This window comes from Vigna unguiculata, chromosome 11 (assembly GCF_004118075.2).
Source record: "Vigna unguiculata cultivar IT97K-499-35 chromosome 11, ASM411807v1, whole genome shotgun sequence".
NCBI lineage: Eukaryota > Viridiplantae > Streptophyta > Magnoliopsida > Fabales > Fabaceae > Vigna > Vigna unguiculata.
Genome location: NC_040289.1, coordinates 40,380,154 through 40,397,488, shown reverse-complemented (window position 1 = coordinate 40,397,488; position 17,335 = coordinate 40,380,154). Strand labels below are relative to the sequence as shown.

Genomic DNA, 17,335 nt, shown 5'->3' with positions numbered 1-17,335 from the left:
CCAAATTTTGGCCAGAGTCGACTTGGCCAAATATGGTCACATTTGGGTAAGGGCTTGATTAGTCAAATTTCGGTCAGGGTTGACTTCACTAAATTCATCGGCCGGAACCGACTTGACTGAATATGGCCAATTTTCGATCACAACCGACTAAGTTGAATATAGTCAAATTTTGTCCAGGACTTAGTCGACCGAATACGGCTAAATTTGGGCAAGTGTCAACTTGACCAAATTTTGGTCATGACCAACTCACGTCTCACGTTCCACGTCCTACGTCTCATGTCCCACGTCCCACGTCTTACCTTCCACGTCCCACATAGCACGTCTCACGTCCCACATTATTGCACTGAAATACTTGATTCTTTCATAAAATAATGGTCATGACCAAAATTTGGTCGAGTCGGCACTAGTCCAAATTTAGCCGTATTCGGTCAAGTAAGTCTCGAACGAAATTTGACTATATTCAATTTAGTCGGTTGTGATCGAAAATTGACCATGTTCAGTCAAGTCGGTCACGACCGACGAACTTAGTGGAGTCAACCCTGACCGAAATTTGACTGATCAGGCCCTGGCCAAATGTGGCCATATTGACTGATCTGAAATTTGACTGATCAGGCTCTAGCCAAAATTTGGTCGTATTAGGCAAAATCGACCCTGGTCGAAATTCAGTCGCATCCAGTCAAGTCGATCTTGACTAAAATTTTGTCAAGTCGACCTTGGCCCAAATTTGGTAATGTCATCCAAGTTCGTCCCATGTTGAAATTTGGCATCGTTGGCCCCGACAAAAAATCTGCCAAATTATATGGTGTCAGCCCTATGGACAAGTTTTAAAAAAAAAATTGAATTTATTTTATAAAAAATAGATTTTGTATTTTGAACTTGATCCAAATATTTATATCTGGATTTAAACTTGATCTAAATATTTGGGTTTGGATTTCTAAAAATCTAATCTACTTTTTTTGAAAAAATGGATTTAGATCGAAAATCTAATCCAATTATTTGGATCCAAAATGGAAAAATCCAATCCATTATCACCCCTGTATTTTCAAGTTTTTGTTCAAATGCACTTACGTATTCTTTTATGATAATTGTGTGGATGTAACATTAATATTTTATAAGTTTAATCAAATTTTAAGTTTCTCATAAATTTAAATATTTTTAATCAAATCTTTTATTAAAATAATTTATCTACATTGAGTATTTAAAAATTTTATATTTTTATTTGATTGGATTTCAACCGGCAATTTGTTATGATTCTTTAACGTGTCTCCACATGGTATAATTAAATTTCAAATCTCTCTTAAATTTGGTATTTTAATTGAGTTCCTGTTAAAAAATTCATTTTATTGTGTCTAAAATATTTAGATTTTCTAACTCAAACTCTTACATCAACTAATGTAATTTGTCCTTTTGGATTTATTTTCACGACTTTTATATTTATATATATAGATAGAAAATATATAAATAAAATAAAATAATAAATTTATTTTATAACATATCTTTTTATATCTTTCATATTTTTATAATTTATAGAAATTATTAATTCTCGCAATATTTCATATTATAGTTATATGATATTTTATATTTTATATTATAATATTGTTCTTAAAATTTTATAAGTTTGAATCCCAACTAAATTTATATTAAACTCTTCAAATCAAGATGCAGACATGAGCAAATGTTTAGTGAGACTTTAAATGTAATTACTTGCTTGTTGTTTGTTATTTTTCTCGTAGAAACATTTAAATAATTAGCAATACAGTTAAAGAGGAAAAGCCTAATTAGAAAATATACAAAATTGTAATACTCAATAAAATAAACAAATAAAAGAATAATTAAAAATATTTAATTAAACCCAGAGTATGTTGGTTCAAACTTATTCATAAGCACTTATAAAAAGGTAAAATAAATAAGTTAATTTACAAATATTTTTCTCTCATAAAGTTCCTCTAAATTATTATTTTAAACGTGCAGATAAATTAATTTTAATTCATAAAAAACTCTATTTACTTTTAAGTTTTTATAGAAAAACTTATCGAAACAAGTTCAAAATATTTGTAACCCAAACTTCATCTCATCTCATGGTTTATATTTGTAACTTCAAAGTCATTTTCTTGAAATGTTGTTTTACATTTAACAAATCCATTTTACTGGTATTATGGTATGTAAAAAAATTAATGAACATTTCATAGTGAAGACATTGCATAAAAATGAAAAAATAAACAAATAAAAATTCATGGACGTTTTTTTTTTATAAGGATATAATTCATAAAATATTTTTTATTAACTAATAAAAGAACCATATTATTATCTTATCTACCATCTTTCTATAAGCACAGCAAAGGAAACTTGTACGGGATTCATTCAACAAAAGGCTTTCATTACATTTTGATTGGAATATATTACAAAGTTTGACAGAAACTTTCATCTTGAGTTGGCTATGACCAGCTTATTCTCTACTTCAACTTCAACTGCATTTTTCATCGAATCCATGTCAACTTCACTCATGTCAGTGGAAAAAAGAATTTTTTTACATGATTGTATCAAATATTCAAGTGTTGGATTTGGTAAACTACTATTGGAAACCATTTTGTTGGCCTCGTTCATTAGTCCAACAATCGTATCCTTCTGAAACCGGTGAGAATTATTCTTTAATAGTTTCAACCAAGACGATTTGGAAAATGGCTGCGAGTCTTTTGGGAGATTGTTGGTCATACATGTGAGAGCAGCAACGTAGTCTTCTCTCTCAAGCTTAGAACAAAACATCTCCTTCACCAGAGAAGTTGGTGGAGTTCGATCCATGTCGGTTAAGTGTTTCCATGTTATCTCCAATGGCCGTTCCTAGAACCCAAGTTCCATAGGTTAACAACATGATCTAGATTCTCCCATAAATTTAACATTTGTCACAATATAGTTTGTATCAATAAGGACAAAGCTGGACTTAGAACTATAATATAGCAGCAAGCTATTCACCAGGACAACATCAAAACAAAAGTACATGATACAGAAAAACTCAACTATCTATGGTGTCGATATGTGTTTTGGTATGAGTCGAGTTTCTATGCTAAGTTTTTGTGTGTTTGTCCTTTACTGTGTCTTCAAAATATATTATTTTTGGTAATATTAAAAAGATTTTTAATATATTTTAAAACATCAAAATCAGTGTATTTTAAAGACAAAGCAGGGACAAAAAAGAAATCAGCAAAGAATCCAAATAGATTTTGAACCAAACATGACATGTTGATACTAATTACAAGGCAGCAACTCAAACATGTACGTGAATAAGGAAATTTCCAAAACATTAAGGTTATTCAGTACATCTTTAAATTAAATTTGCTTAGATTATTGTAGTTATTCAAAACAACACAGACAAATTTTGAAGAGGAAAGCAAGAAAATGTAAAGTCTGTTTTATATTCTTCATCTTCTTTGGCAACCAAGCATGTTTTTCATCCTACTTACTCCCAACTTAGTATGCATATATCCTAAATCACTTCATGCTCAAAAGAAAAATGTTAATCACGTGATCATAAAAAGGATCACTCATAAACACATGGATATGTAGAAAAGGAATGGAAGGTTACCTTTCCCGCTCTTGAAGCATCCAATACCATTTGAAGATGACGTTTTGGATTGAAATGATAACCTTGGTACAACATCCTTTGATAGACATGATCAAAATAATCCCATCTCTGCTCTGAAACACATGCATCTAACATGGTGTTGAATGTGTATGTATCTGGTACCACCACCATCTTGTAATCAGTATTTCCCCTCAGACAATTTGCATTTTCTGACATCTGCTCAAACAACGCTTTAGCTTCTTGAAACATGCCATGTTCCAAATAAGCTTTCAGCAATATGTTATGTGTAACCAGGTTTGGAGCACAAACTTCCTTCATTTTCTCAAAAATATAAGCCCCATCTTGAATATTTCCAGAGTCTAGACTTGCTTGCATCAAACCAGTGTACGTCACTACCAGTGGTTTATTTGCAACCTTGCATATCTTGTCTATCTGTCAAAAGATGAATGATTCCTTGGTAATGGAGCAATTTAAAAGTGTATAAATATTATAACTTATTTTCGTAATAGACAGGACATTTCAAACCAAGAGAATTTATTCAACACAGAATTGAAAGTCAACAACATTGATCCAACCAATTTACGTCAATTGCAGTGATGACAATCAAGTTCACACTTTATTGAGGTGCAAATATTATGCATATGACACAGTTTAACAAAACATCATTGATCTATTCATGCATTCAAACTTTTCATATAAAACGAAATAACATCACCACAACTATCCTATTCAAAAGACAACAGTGAGAGAGAATAGGAATAATAAAAAGCACCTGCTTTAGTGCCTCGTAACTTCTTCCAGCTGCACAGAGGCATCGAGCCAGATCATAATAAAGAGAAGCCGAACCTACAATTCCTCGATTTTCCATTTCTTGAACAGCCAATATAGCCTCATCACTTTTTCCCTCTTTCCACAGTGTATTTACAAGAACTGCATATAACAGGAAGGTCAAGATTATAAAAGTTAAGCGAATGGCAATTTAGCATAGATATGAAATAAATGAGAATACCTCTATACGTCAATGAATTGGGAACGAAAGACTTCTGAAGTTTTCTGAAAAATTCATGAACCAAGTTGTACTTGCCACACGAAAGCATCACCTGTTCAAGCATTATACAAATTCATGAACTATGTGCAAGTTAGCATTCATGTATACATACTTGTTTCCAAAGTTGTATTTGTCCATGGAAACAAAGTTTCCACTTGCTGTATAATTGAACTCAACTAGGAGCAAGAACCTTGACCTAAATCTTGAAGTTCCCAAATTTAATGGGTTATGGCATTATATTCATTTGAGTAAAATTTGAATTAAACGTTGCTTTCAAGCTAGCCACAACACATCACTTAGTAAAATTAAATACTTCCTCCAATTCCATGTGCAAAAGAGCAAGTGGACTACTCTTCTAAGTGGATGTACTATTTTTGCCCCTTATTATTTTCTCTTCTGTACTCTGTATGAACTGCTGCTGCTCTAGGAGATTTATCTTACAAAACTATATAATGTATTTTGCTTCTAATAGAATCTCAATATTCTTAAATTAAAACAAAAAGAGAAACAAAACAAAACTACCCAATTTTACTTCCCAGCTTGATTAAAAAGATTTGTTATTTACCAATAAGCGTGTAAAATATTCAAATGTTTTATAAATTATCAAAAAACTAGAGGCAAGTACTACCTCCATGACTAGGCCGTAAGTTGTGGCAGAAGGTTGTTGCCCTTGCTGCTTTAACTGCTGCAAAACCCAAAAGGCTCCTTCCCATTGTTTCTGCTTAACACAAGCGTTAAGCACCTGCAAGCCAAATTAATATATAAATGCTAAATTAATTTGGACAACTAAGAAAGTTACTAAAAAAATGCTATTTTTAAATACAACATTAAAGTAAAGAATATGGACTGTATGAAACCCAGCTACAACAGGGTAGAAAAGACATATAAATGCCCTACAGAACAACTGAGCTATACATATATAAAAAATTGCAAGTACGTGAACTTTTATCATAATCACCCATTCAAGGAAGTAATTGAACCGCTATGCAACTTCAGATAAAAAAATTCACTTGGGAAAACATTCATAGGAAGATGATGGATCATCACAATCTTCTCATCGCAACCAAAATAGAGAAAAAGAAAAAGAAAATTATTTGGTCAAAATACAAACTATTTTTTCAAGACCAAAAAAGAATTAGCTACACAAAAAATGGTTTCTAATGTGTTAAAATATATATTATATTTTTAACTACAGAAACTATCACATCACCTCACAACAAATAAATTTAACCATAAGGATATTTTTGAATTTAACTTGTGCATTCAAAATGATGTGTCCAGTCCCAAAGCCATGGTAGAACAACTAGACATCTTAAAACTAAGTTCTTCTTTAAACAACTTACTGCATGATAGACTACAATATCTGGTTCCAGCCTTGGGTCCCAGCTCTTAAATACCCCTGTTTTAAACTTTTTCTTTGGTGGTGATCGCATAATATCAATCACATCAAAGAGCTCCTTCATATGCCCTGCTTGTCCAAGAGTCACAGCAATGCTCCGATAAGCTACTAAATCAGGATACGAGGACATTTGTTGCTGGAAGGAAAGGAAAGAGAGTTAGGGAAGTTTCCCATATTTCCACATTTTAAAAACAAGGATTTTTCATGGATTACCTGCATTGCATGAAATATATTTAGTGCCTCAACAGGTCTCCTGGACTTTCCAAGTGCAAAAAGAGCAGCAGTATATATATTCCTAATGTCAAAGAGATAGAACATAACTTTACATGTCAAAAGGTTCCTCTCTCTGTGTTGAAAATCAGTCTTACACCAATGACTAACATTAAATGACTAATATTTTGGGATCTGCTACTAGATTGAAAACACGTGGGCTTACAGAATCAAAGTGTAATATAGTTTCCAAATAAACAAACACACACACCATGTGATCACACATCTAGTTTCTTTAAAAAGTTTATAATTAGGCATGTTGGCATGAAAGATAAACGGATAATTAAGCATTTTTTTTCAATGGTTGATTACTTTAAAACCATTTTCTAAGATATCTACACAGGTGACTAACTAATTGTAGTTCAAGTATCAGTCAGACAAAGTACCACAGCCCACTGAAGTACCTTATCTTAGTGGACTTGAAACGTTCACGCTTTTGAAGCCATTCAATCACCTGTATCACTCGCTGCCAGTTTCCTAGTTTTCCCAAGATTGTGATAATCCTTGTTATGGAATAGTCAGAAAATTTAAGCCTTGCACTTCTGATCATCTTAGAAAATATCCATTCAGGTAAATTGATGTCTGCACCATTTAACCTGTTTGAGAAAATGGTAAAGACATGATTACAATAATAAAAACATTAAAAAATTACACGTTGAGAATAGTTATTTGATTATCAATTTAAGGACGAAAAGAAAGTATTATGCATGATGCACAGTGGCAAATTATGCATGATGCAACTCCAAATCACAACCAAGGATTACAAATCCACAGATTACCAACTTTGAAAGGAAGTAAGGAACGTTCAAAAAAAAGTAATTTGATGTTACGCACGCAGCTGATGAAAGTATTCCTTTAATGACTAAACCCTTAATTCTACACTTGTGTCACACTGATTCAACTCAGATCAAGGGAAAGCCACCAAAGTGCAAAATGTTTGATGTGAGAAAAATCCTAGACAGAAAAAATTACATCTATGATGTGAAGCCAAACAATCATTGACCTGGCTATAAATATCATACGCAAGTTTAGGCACTGAGCCTTCTCTGTAGATAGCTTCAATTGTTCCCTGAGGCACCACCTTACTAAAATTTGTTCATGAAAGAAAAGTGAAAAATCATCACAAAAGTTTACGTATATACTTAAATCCTGAGCATATTATTTTGTCTATTTTAGGTATCCCAAAAGCAAGAAAGAAAGAAAAAACTACATACGAATTGGCTAGATTTTGGATTTTCTCCTCCATTTCCTTGTGTGAAAATTGTAACTTTCTGATAACCTGGTTCGGGTCTTCCAGATTCTCAAATGCTGCTCGTTCCACCTCCGAACTGTCAGAATCATAACCCCTGTCAATGAAACGCTTGCGGCCTCCATTGATTCTCACATTAGACATGCCATTTCTATTTATAAAACTTCCATTCTCAGTGTGTCTTCTTACAATCCCTTTGTCTTGAACATTTTGTGTTACTACAATTTTATCTCTATAAGGGATTTTACCCTGTGTGTTGTAATCCCTCTGTTTGCTACCAACACCCTTCTCTCCCATAATCTTTGAAGAATACAAATCATGAACAACTTCCCTCTTTATGACACTCCCACGGCTACCATTAAAACTAGACCTAACAATACTCTTAGATTTTGGTTCTAAACTATAACTCTGGCGTTTCAACGACCCATTTTTCTGCTTTGCCTTTACATCAAGGTCGTTTTCTCTCCCATCGTTTTCACTTCTAAATCCTTTAGTACCTGATCTTCTGACCTTGCCACTACTTCTGGAGGAACCTTCTTCAGCACCTTCATGCCCATCTTTTCTCTCAATTTTCATTCTTGCACTGCTAAATTTTTTGGTGTTGTTATCACCCTTTTCCGTCGTCTTCTGTTTTCTAGTAGTGCCAGCACGCTTCTTGTCCCTCACAGTTCTGGCAGATTCCATAGCCTTCAAATATTCGTCAAAGGAAGGCTTAAATTCTGAGTCTTTCGGAAGAACCGCATCACTAATCAACCCAACATTAGAGCCACCATTCAGTGAAGCAGAAACTGCACCGAAATTCGGCTTCCGAGTCTGAAAAACCCGAACTTTCCCCGTAAACCTCGCGTTCAGAGCATTCCCGAAAAAGGGTCTCAAAGAAATAGGAACCTTATAGGAAGATAACGAATTGGCACCGAAATGCAAAACAGAAGCAGAAGCAGAATTTCCACTAATTTCAAATCCAGTAACTCCCATCTCAAACAAAATGAACAGTACAACGTTAAGGGCTTACGAAGGAGTCATGTGTAGCTGCTTCCTCGGAGGAACACACTTACTGAAAAACCAGTATGTTCTATCTCTCTCAAATTATCGCGATGTGAACTAAGGGCACATTTGTTTTCTGATAATCGGTTTTACCTATAAGGGGGAAAAATATAATCGCTGACAGAGGTAAAAGAAACCACGAATTTTCGTTAATTTGTGTAATAATTGTTTTAAAAACTCTACTGAAAAATTTGTACGTTTTTTATATTTAAAAAAAAATTACATGGAAGTTATTAAAATTTAAATTGTTTATATTAATTTTAGATTTAAAGTATTCATTCTTTTTGGAATAAAATATATCTTTTGTTAAAATGGAATAGAATGCTTTCTATTAACGGTAAATAAATTAGTCATTGTTGTGCTGGATCATTGCATTTTCAATGGAAATGTGTTGAACAAACTCTATCTTAATATGCAATCATTCAAGTGAACTAAATTCAAACTTTGTAAAAGTTATTGCAACTATTAACTTTTTTTTATATATGTGTGTATAATTGTTAAATAAAATTATATACATCGATCTGTAATTCAGTTTTTGGTACAAATCGTAATTTAATTACTATGTTTGCATAACAGATACATTTTTGTTTGTTGAATAATTTTAATTTTATAATTTTAAGGGAGTAATTGTTAAAAGAAAGTCATCATCTTCGGTCATGGGTAGTTTTATCTTCTAAACTCATATTACGTTCGAGAATAAACTCTTTTTAATATATATATATATATATATATATATATATATATATATATATATATATATATATATATATTAAAATATATAAAGATGAATATCTTAAAAAATACATTAAAATACAATGGTTTGATTATGTTTTAAGTTTGTTATAAATTTGAAAATTTTCGATGGAGTTCTAATAAAAAATTTTAGTCGATTAAAAACATAATAAATTTAATTTTTTGAATTAAATAAGAGTTGCTAACTTAGTATATCTCTAGTTAACTTGGTGATATGATTGACGTTGTTATTATCTTCACATTTCAACTTGTTCAGTTGTTACTACATATAGTTTTACTATTTAGAATTTCTATAAATTATAATTTTATAAATATGATTATATATAACGATATGATAGTATAACAGTATGAGATATAATGATATGAAAATATGACCATATAATAATATAATGATATGACGATATTAAAATATAATAATATAACGATAAGACAATGTAACGATATAATAATATAACGATACGACGGTATGACAATATGACGATATAATAATATGGTGATATGACGATATAATAATATGGTAATATGACGATATAATTATAAAATGATATAACAATATAACGACAACACGTTATAACGATGACAATATAACGATTTGATGACATGATGATATACAGTGGCGAATCTTGCTCGATATTTGCGAGATGCCAAAATACACTTAAAATTTATATATTTAATTATGGATCCGTAAGATTATTGAACTCAATAATAATTGAATCAATACTAAAATTTTTAGTTATATTTTGTTTTTAATGTAAATAATCATATTGTCAGCAAAAAAATTCATCTTCCGTTTTATTTTGCAATCTTATTTTGCTAATTTTCATTGTAGAAAAAATATTAAAAGATAATTTATCATAATTTAAATAAAAATTGCGATACGTAATTAATAAAAGAAAAATATATGATAATCAAGTCACAGTTAAAAACCAATTATTAAAAAACACTTAGTGAATTGTTTTTTCTTCTATATTTATAAAAATGAATATACCAAATACTCGTGATATACAAAATAATATTGATTATTAAACTAATATTTCACTGTCAATTCAGAAAAAAAGAATTTCCTTTTTCTTCAATAATAGAAGAAAGCATACAAAAATGAGAATACAAAACAATGAATTTGTGTTCAACTTTATTTTTTTCTTCATAAACAAAAGAAAACAAAACAAGTAAAAGTCTAAAGTCAATACAATATTGTGAGAAACTCAAAAAAGAGTGAAAGAGAAAATAAAAAATATCTTAATAAATTTTTTATTATTATTAAATTTAATTTTATGCTTTATTATTTATTAGCATTAAATGTTATATTTTATAAAATAAATAAAAAGATACCTATTTTAATTCTTATCATTTCTCAATATATACTTTTATTGTTTAAAAAATTATAAAAAATCAAATTTCTTATACATAATTTAAAAAATTATAAATAAAACAATTTTCATATAAAATAAATAAAAAATTTTCAAAAAAAGTTGGGGGGGCCATGACTCCCCGTTGTCCGTTGGTCCGCTTGTGACAATATAATATAACTATATAATGATATAACAATAATATGATATAACGATGTACAATATGATGATATAATACAATAAAAATATGATGACATAACAATACGATGATATAACGATACGACAATATGATGATATAATGTTAAAATGATATAACTATATGACAATATAATAATATGACGATACGATCATACAACGACAACATTATAATTATATAACTATATAACAATATGACGATATAATAATAAAACTATAATTTATTAAATCATAAAATATAAAATTATAATTTCTAAAATTTTAAAAATAATAAAATAATAGATCACATCCGAGTGACATGACAAAACAATAATCAAGTCACTCGAACACCTGGTTCACTAAATTAGCAAAATAAAAAATTAACAAACACAATTAAATTAAAAAAATTAAATCTATTGACTATCATAAAAATTTAGTAGGGACTCAATTCTAAGTTCCAAACTTGATCATAATCTTAAAACATAATTAAGTTAAATATAATTAAGAGAAATAAAAGTTTACAAAAACTTTTTTTAAGTTATGTTTTAAAATACCGTTTAAATGACTCACTCATGTTTCAATATGTTTATTTATTCTTAATCTTTTATTTTATATTTTACAAAATCATCAAGGACATAAAATGTTAGTTAATAAGGTGAATGTTTATAATAAAAATTTAAAAACCAGATATATTTTATACTTTACACATTTAAAACTAACATCTCTACATATTTATACATCTGAGATAACTTTAATTTGGGCCACCAACTTTGTGGTTTTAGCGTTAAGCCCAGTAATAAGCTCTCGAAAGATTTGGGCCGGAGCAAAATATAGAGTATACAACGGTAGTTTCACTCGCAGAGGAAAATTAGGGTTTCATTTCATTTTCGCCTATTTAATTTGCAACCCACCCATTCACAGCCTCGCTCGCTCGCTCCTTTCTGTGTTCTTCAATTCTGTGAGTACTTGCATAATTTCTGCGAATTTCATCTACTTTTTTTAAATTTATTTTCTTTATTCTTCGCGTTTCTGCTTCTGCATTTGGCCGGTGATGCATGATTAATTTGTCCGTACCATCTGAGACTCTGTCTCTGACGAATGAAATTCTTGAATCTGAGGCCCTCGTTCTTTCAACGTTTCTGAATAATAATTGTTTTCGTGTTAGTTTTTCGAATAGTGATTGCGTAATTTTAGAGCATCAAATTACCAATGCACTTATAAGTTTTTGTGGTTTCTGTTTTTCTCTTCTATTGTTTTCATTTATTTACGAAGAAGCTTCTGTGAGTGAAAAAGGCAATAAATTAGAGTCTCTGGGTTGCTTATTCAATGGCGATTTCAGCGCTGTACGTTGCCGATAAAAACTTTGAGCTGAGAAATTGGCTTGGGTCTCTGTAGGCTCATGCATTCGGATGTTCATACACTTTTTTCTGTTTTTTTTTCAGAATTTTATTTCTGAGTACCCTTTCGGTCTTAATGCTATTTGGATTACAAAGTTTTTCTTTTTAATTATAACATGTCATGGTATGAAAAGTGTTTTTTGATTCATCATCTAATTCGACTCGGTCTCAAAGTGATCATCTTCATCTGTTTTTTAAAAATTCATTGTCACCTGTGGTTTCATATTGTTGTAGAACCAATGGTCTCGAGTTTAACCTTAATGGACACCTAAGTTTAATGTTAAGTGGAAGTTTAATCAAAAACTAAATTTTGATTTTCATAGTGTTGTATAGATCCAATGGTTTCTGTTTTTCACTTCTATTGTTTTCATTTATCTATGTAGAAGCTTTTGTGAGTGAAGAGGCAATAAATTAGAGTCTCTGAGTTGCTTATTCCGTGGTGATTTCAGCGCTGTACGTTGCCGATAAGAACTTTGATCTGAGAAATTTGCTTGTGTCTCTGTAGGCTCATGCATTCGGATGTTCATACATTTTTTTTCTGATATTTTTTCAGAATTTGATTTCTGAGTTTCCTTTCGGTCGTAAGATGTATGTTAAATGTTTGGATTACAAAGTCTTTGTTTTCAAAATTTACCAGAAAATACAGTTTACCATCCTAGATACCCCTTTAACAGTATTAACAACATTGGTTCACCCAAATTTTTTAAGATTATACAGATTAGACAAATTTCGCGAGAGTAGTCATGTGATGATTTTTGGTATAATATAGGATTAATTAGTTTACTTATCAAAAATATTGTCATAACAAAACCCCAAAAATTCTTCGGAAGATTTGCTTGAAAAGATAAAATTTTTTCAAACATTCAACACATGTTTGATAAATGCTTTCAATTAAACCATTTTGAGCACGACTAAAATGTTGTAACCCGACAATGTTTTGTAAATTTATCATAAATTTAACCGCAAAATCTTTAAATTTATCATCCACTTAACTGCATCCAATTTATCAAAATTTATCTAGAACTTTCAAAGTTTATAAATTTATCACAGACTTATATGTAAAATTTTTAAAAGGTTTTTAAATTTAACTAGAACATGGTTAAAAATTTATAAATTTAATCATGTATTTAATTGAATGTTTCAAAATTTATCATAGAAATTGAGTTTTAAAATTTATCATACTTAATTAAAAGATTCTAAATTTATCAGAATTTATCAGATTCTACATGTAATGTTATCCTTGAAATTTACTAGACAAGGAATTTCGCTACCTATCATGAATCTAAGTTTCTAATTTTTGAAGTACTTATATGTAAACTTTAGAAATTTATTAGAAACCTTCTTTAAGGTTGTTAAATTTATTAAGGATTTATTTGCAAAATTTTTAAATTTATCATGAAAGTAAATTTTTTAAATTTATTATAGGTCTTACATATAGTTTTTAATTTATATATCAATTTTAGGGACTATATGCAAAATTTCTAAAGTTATTGGTGTAATGTTTTTAAATTTACAAGGGAACTAATTGTAAAGAATTTAAATTTATCATGCACCTAACAAAAATGTTTTAAATTGATCAGAACTTAACTACAAAATTTTTGTATTTATGAGGGACCTGATTAAAAGTATATAAATTTATCTGTATTAGATTATAAGGAATTATATACAAAGTTTTTAAACATATCACAAACCTACCTGCAAGTTATTCAATTTATATTTATAAATTACCTACTTGCAAAGTTTTAAACTTATCAAGAACCACTTTACAAAATTTAAAGTTTCTAAATTTAAAAGGTTCTTAGCTGCAAAATTTTTAAATTTATTAGGGACCTTCCTGCAAAGTTTTGAAATTCACCCGAACCTAAGGACTTATCTTTTAATTTATTAAGGATTTACCAGCAAATTTTTAAAATTTATCAATAAACTCCCAGCAAAGTTTCTAAATTTAAAAACACCTGCAAAGTTTTTAAATTTATAAGTGACCTACCTGCAAATTTTCTAAATTCATCAGAGACATACCTGCAACATTTTTAAACTTATCAACGAACACTTGCAAAATTTTTAAATTTATCAAAGTTTTAAATTTTTCAGGAACCTACCAGTAAATTTTTTAAATTTATCAAGGACCTCCCAACAAAGTTTCTAAATTTAAAAGGTATTTATTTGCAAAGTTTTTAAATTTATGAGAGACCTACCTTCAAAGTTGTTTTTAAATTGATTAGGACCTACCTACAAAGTTTTTTAACTTATCAAAGATAAGCCAACAAAGTTTTTAAATTTACAAGGATCTACTTATCTAAAGTTATGAGGGACTTATCTACAATTTTTTTAAATTTATTAGCATCTATCCACAAACTTTTTTAATTTATGATGGACTTACCTGCAGAGTTTTTAAACTTATCAAGGACCATCCTACAAAATTTCTAAATTTATCAAGAACTTACCTACAAAGTTTTAAATTGACCTACTAAATTGACCTACTAGTACATTTTTAAAATTTATCAAGGACTTCTTATCAAAGTTTTTAAATTCATTAGGGACCTACCTGCAAAATTTTTAAACTTATCAAGGACCACCCTGCAAAATGTTTAAATTTATCACGGATTTATCTACAAAGTTTTAAATTTATCAAGGACCTATCAACAAATTTTGAAAATTTTTCAAGGTCCTCCAAGCAAGGTTTCTAAATTTTAAAGGTACTTGTCTACAAAGATTTAAAATTTATTAATTACCTACCTGCAAAGTTTTTAAATTGATCAGGTACCTTCTTGTAAAGTTTGTTAACTTATAAAGGACAAACCTGCAAAGTTAGTTTCTAAATTTATCAGAAACCTACCTGCAAACATTTTAAAATTATAAGAGACTTATCGACATTTTTTTAAAATTTACATAGGACCTATATTCAAACTTTTTAAATTTATCATGGACCTACCCGCAAAGTTTTTGATCTACCTACAAAGTTTTTAAATTTATGAGGACCTCCCTACAAAGTTTTTATATTTATGAGGGACTTATCTTCAAAGTTTTCAAATTTATTAGGAACCTCATTGCAAAGTTTCTAAACTTATGAAGTACTTACGAACAAAGTTTTTAAATTTATCAAAGACCTATCTGCAAAGTTTTTAAAATTATGAGTGACCTATTTGCAAATTTTATAAATGTATGGAGGATTTACCTGAAAAGTTTCTAAACTTATCAAAAAACCTACATGCAAAACTTTTTAATTTTTCAATGTCTTACTTACAAAGTTTAAAAATTTATCACAACATTCCTATAAAATTTTTGATAAATTTTTAAACTTATCTAAAACCTATTTTTTCTAAATTCATGAAGACTTATTTACAAAATTTTTAATTTATCATAAATCAACCTGCATAATTTTTAAACTTATAAAAAATCTACCTATAAAATTAATAAATTTATCAGAAACCTCTCTAAAAGAAAATAATAATTAAAGGGTGATCTAAGGGTCAAACCCTATAATCAAATTAAAAAATGTTCTTAAATAATTGAAACGTAATGATAGACCTTTAATTATTTGCAGCTTTAGCGAGAGAAAGAAACACCTCTAATTATAACAGATTACATAACTTGATAGCATAGTAAAATGAGTGATGGAGAAGAAATCACCGACAAAAAGTAAGGATCTAATTTGATACTGAGAGTAACTATAAGTACAACAAAAAATTTAAGATGCAACAACCAACACTCAAATGTTATGGAGATTTGTCAACAATTTCATTAATTGCATTGTGCCTTTGACTTTTGTGATGTGATATTTGTAATTTTAAGGACCTCTCATCAATACTCTAATAAATATGTTATTTCCTAATATAAAACTTCTATATTCATGTTTACGGAATATTTTCGAGGTTTCGCCAAACAATATATATATATTATTTCAGTTGAACAATGTTCTTCTATTTTATAAGATCAATAAATATTTACAATTAGTTATTGAAAAATTAAATAAAAAAAACCATTTAAAATTCAAAACATAAACAAAATTTTGATTTTAAAATATAATCCCAATAAAACTGACAAATAAAATATCAATACAAATGCATTTAATCTTTTTTTAAATAATTTAAATAAGCCTCACCATGAATTACAAATTTAAAAAAGTTAAACTTTTTAAAAATAATTTAAAATACAATTCTATCAAGTTAAATTAAAAATAATTATTTAATTATTAGTTTTTTCACATTACTAATTTTTTTTTTCTTTAATTTATTTAGAGATATCAGTAATCAATGATAATCTTATCTCTAATATATTATGACATGATTTTCTTTTACTCAGCCGAATTATTTTTTTTCTGTTTTTTTCCCTTTCATCTCTCAACAAAGACATACCAAATGCAAAATTTGTTTCTCAAGAAATAAAATGAAAATTGAAATATATTTATTTGTTTTAAAACTATTTTAAAATTCCAAGTGTTGTTTTAAAATTAAATTAATTACATGTTATGTTATGAAAGTCATATAAACTATTTTTTCATTAAAGTGTTTTACATGTAATAAACACAATTTTATAGTCAATGAACAAAAAAAAATAAAAAAAAATAAAATATATATATATATATATATATATATATATATATATATATATATATATATATATTCTCTAAGGGTATTAAACATATAAAATATGATTAAATATATTTTTTATTTTTTATTTATATATTAGAACCGGTAATTTTTCCAAAATTTATATAAATCCATCTCCATATTTTAGTAATAAATAAAACATGTCATTCCGACCCAACAACATTAAATTTTAATTAACAATGTTTAATAAATTAACTTTTAAGTGATGTGTTTAACCAATTATTTTTTAAATGAGGTGTCTAACAGTTATATTAATTAACTTAAAATGTCAAAACATGTGATCATCACATGTTTTGATGTGATTAACAAGTGTCACCCGCACATAATTTAAAATAAGTTCTTATTCTTATTTAGATATGTTGTTATGGTTATCAAAGATACATCACTAATATTATTATCACAATTATGTGTATGCATTTTTAAATATGAAAAATAGTATATTAGTAGATGATAATAGTGTAA

At 28.7% G+C, this 17,335-nt stretch overlaps 1 protein-coding gene, 1 long non-coding RNA gene and 1 other non-coding gene across 3 annotated transcripts; 2 read left to right on the top strand and 1 right to left on the bottom strand.

The window, feature by feature from the left end:
* Window positions 1–2,335: 2,335 nt before the first annotated feature.
* On the bottom strand, window positions 2,336–8,677 carry LOC114169929 (pentatricopeptide repeat-containing protein At1g30610, chloroplastic). The gene is made up of 9 exons (XM_028055332.1): window positions 7,512–8,677; window positions 6,702–6,893; window positions 6,241–6,322; window positions 5,972–6,163; window positions 5,257–5,370; window positions 4,590–4,680; window positions 4,353–4,510; window positions 3,581–4,012; window positions 2,336–2,838 (listed from the first exon to the last, which is right to left on the bottom strand). Exons 1-9 carry the CDS (start codon window positions 8,519–8,521, stop codon window positions 2,422–2,424), a joined length of 2,688 nt encoding a protein of 895 aa, XP_027911133.1. The 5' UTR covers window positions 8,522–8,677; the 3' UTR covers window positions 2,336–2,421.
* Window positions 8,678–11,688: 3,011 nt separating this feature from the next.
* LOC114170025 lies at window positions 11,689–12,934 on the top strand. The gene is made up of 2 exons (XR_003601032.1): window positions 11,689–11,824; window positions 12,647–12,934. It is a non-coding gene; the product is annotated as an uncharacterized LOC114170025 (long non-coding RNA).
* Window positions 11,910–11,988, top strand: LOC114170964. The gene has a single exon (XR_003601314.1). It is a non-coding gene; the product is annotated as a small nucleolar RNA snoR117 (small nucleolar RNA).
* Window positions 12,935–17,335: the final 4,401 nt, after the last annotated feature.

Excerpts from the sequence above, each read along its gene's own strand:
- LOC114169929 (XM_028055332.1), bottom strand. The coding sequence starts at position 8,521 with ATGGGAGTTACTGGATTTGAAATTAGTGGAAATTCTGCTTCTGCTTCT. Across the intron at positions 6,894-7,511 it reads ATCCAAAATCTAGCCAATTC|GTTAAATGGTGCAGACATCA; the intron begins GTATGTAGTTTT and ends TTTCTCAAACAG. Across the intron at positions 4,681-5,256 it reads CTTACGGCCTAGTCATGGAG|GTGATGCTTTCGTGTGGCAA; the intron begins GTAGTACTTGCC and ends ATGCTTGAACAG.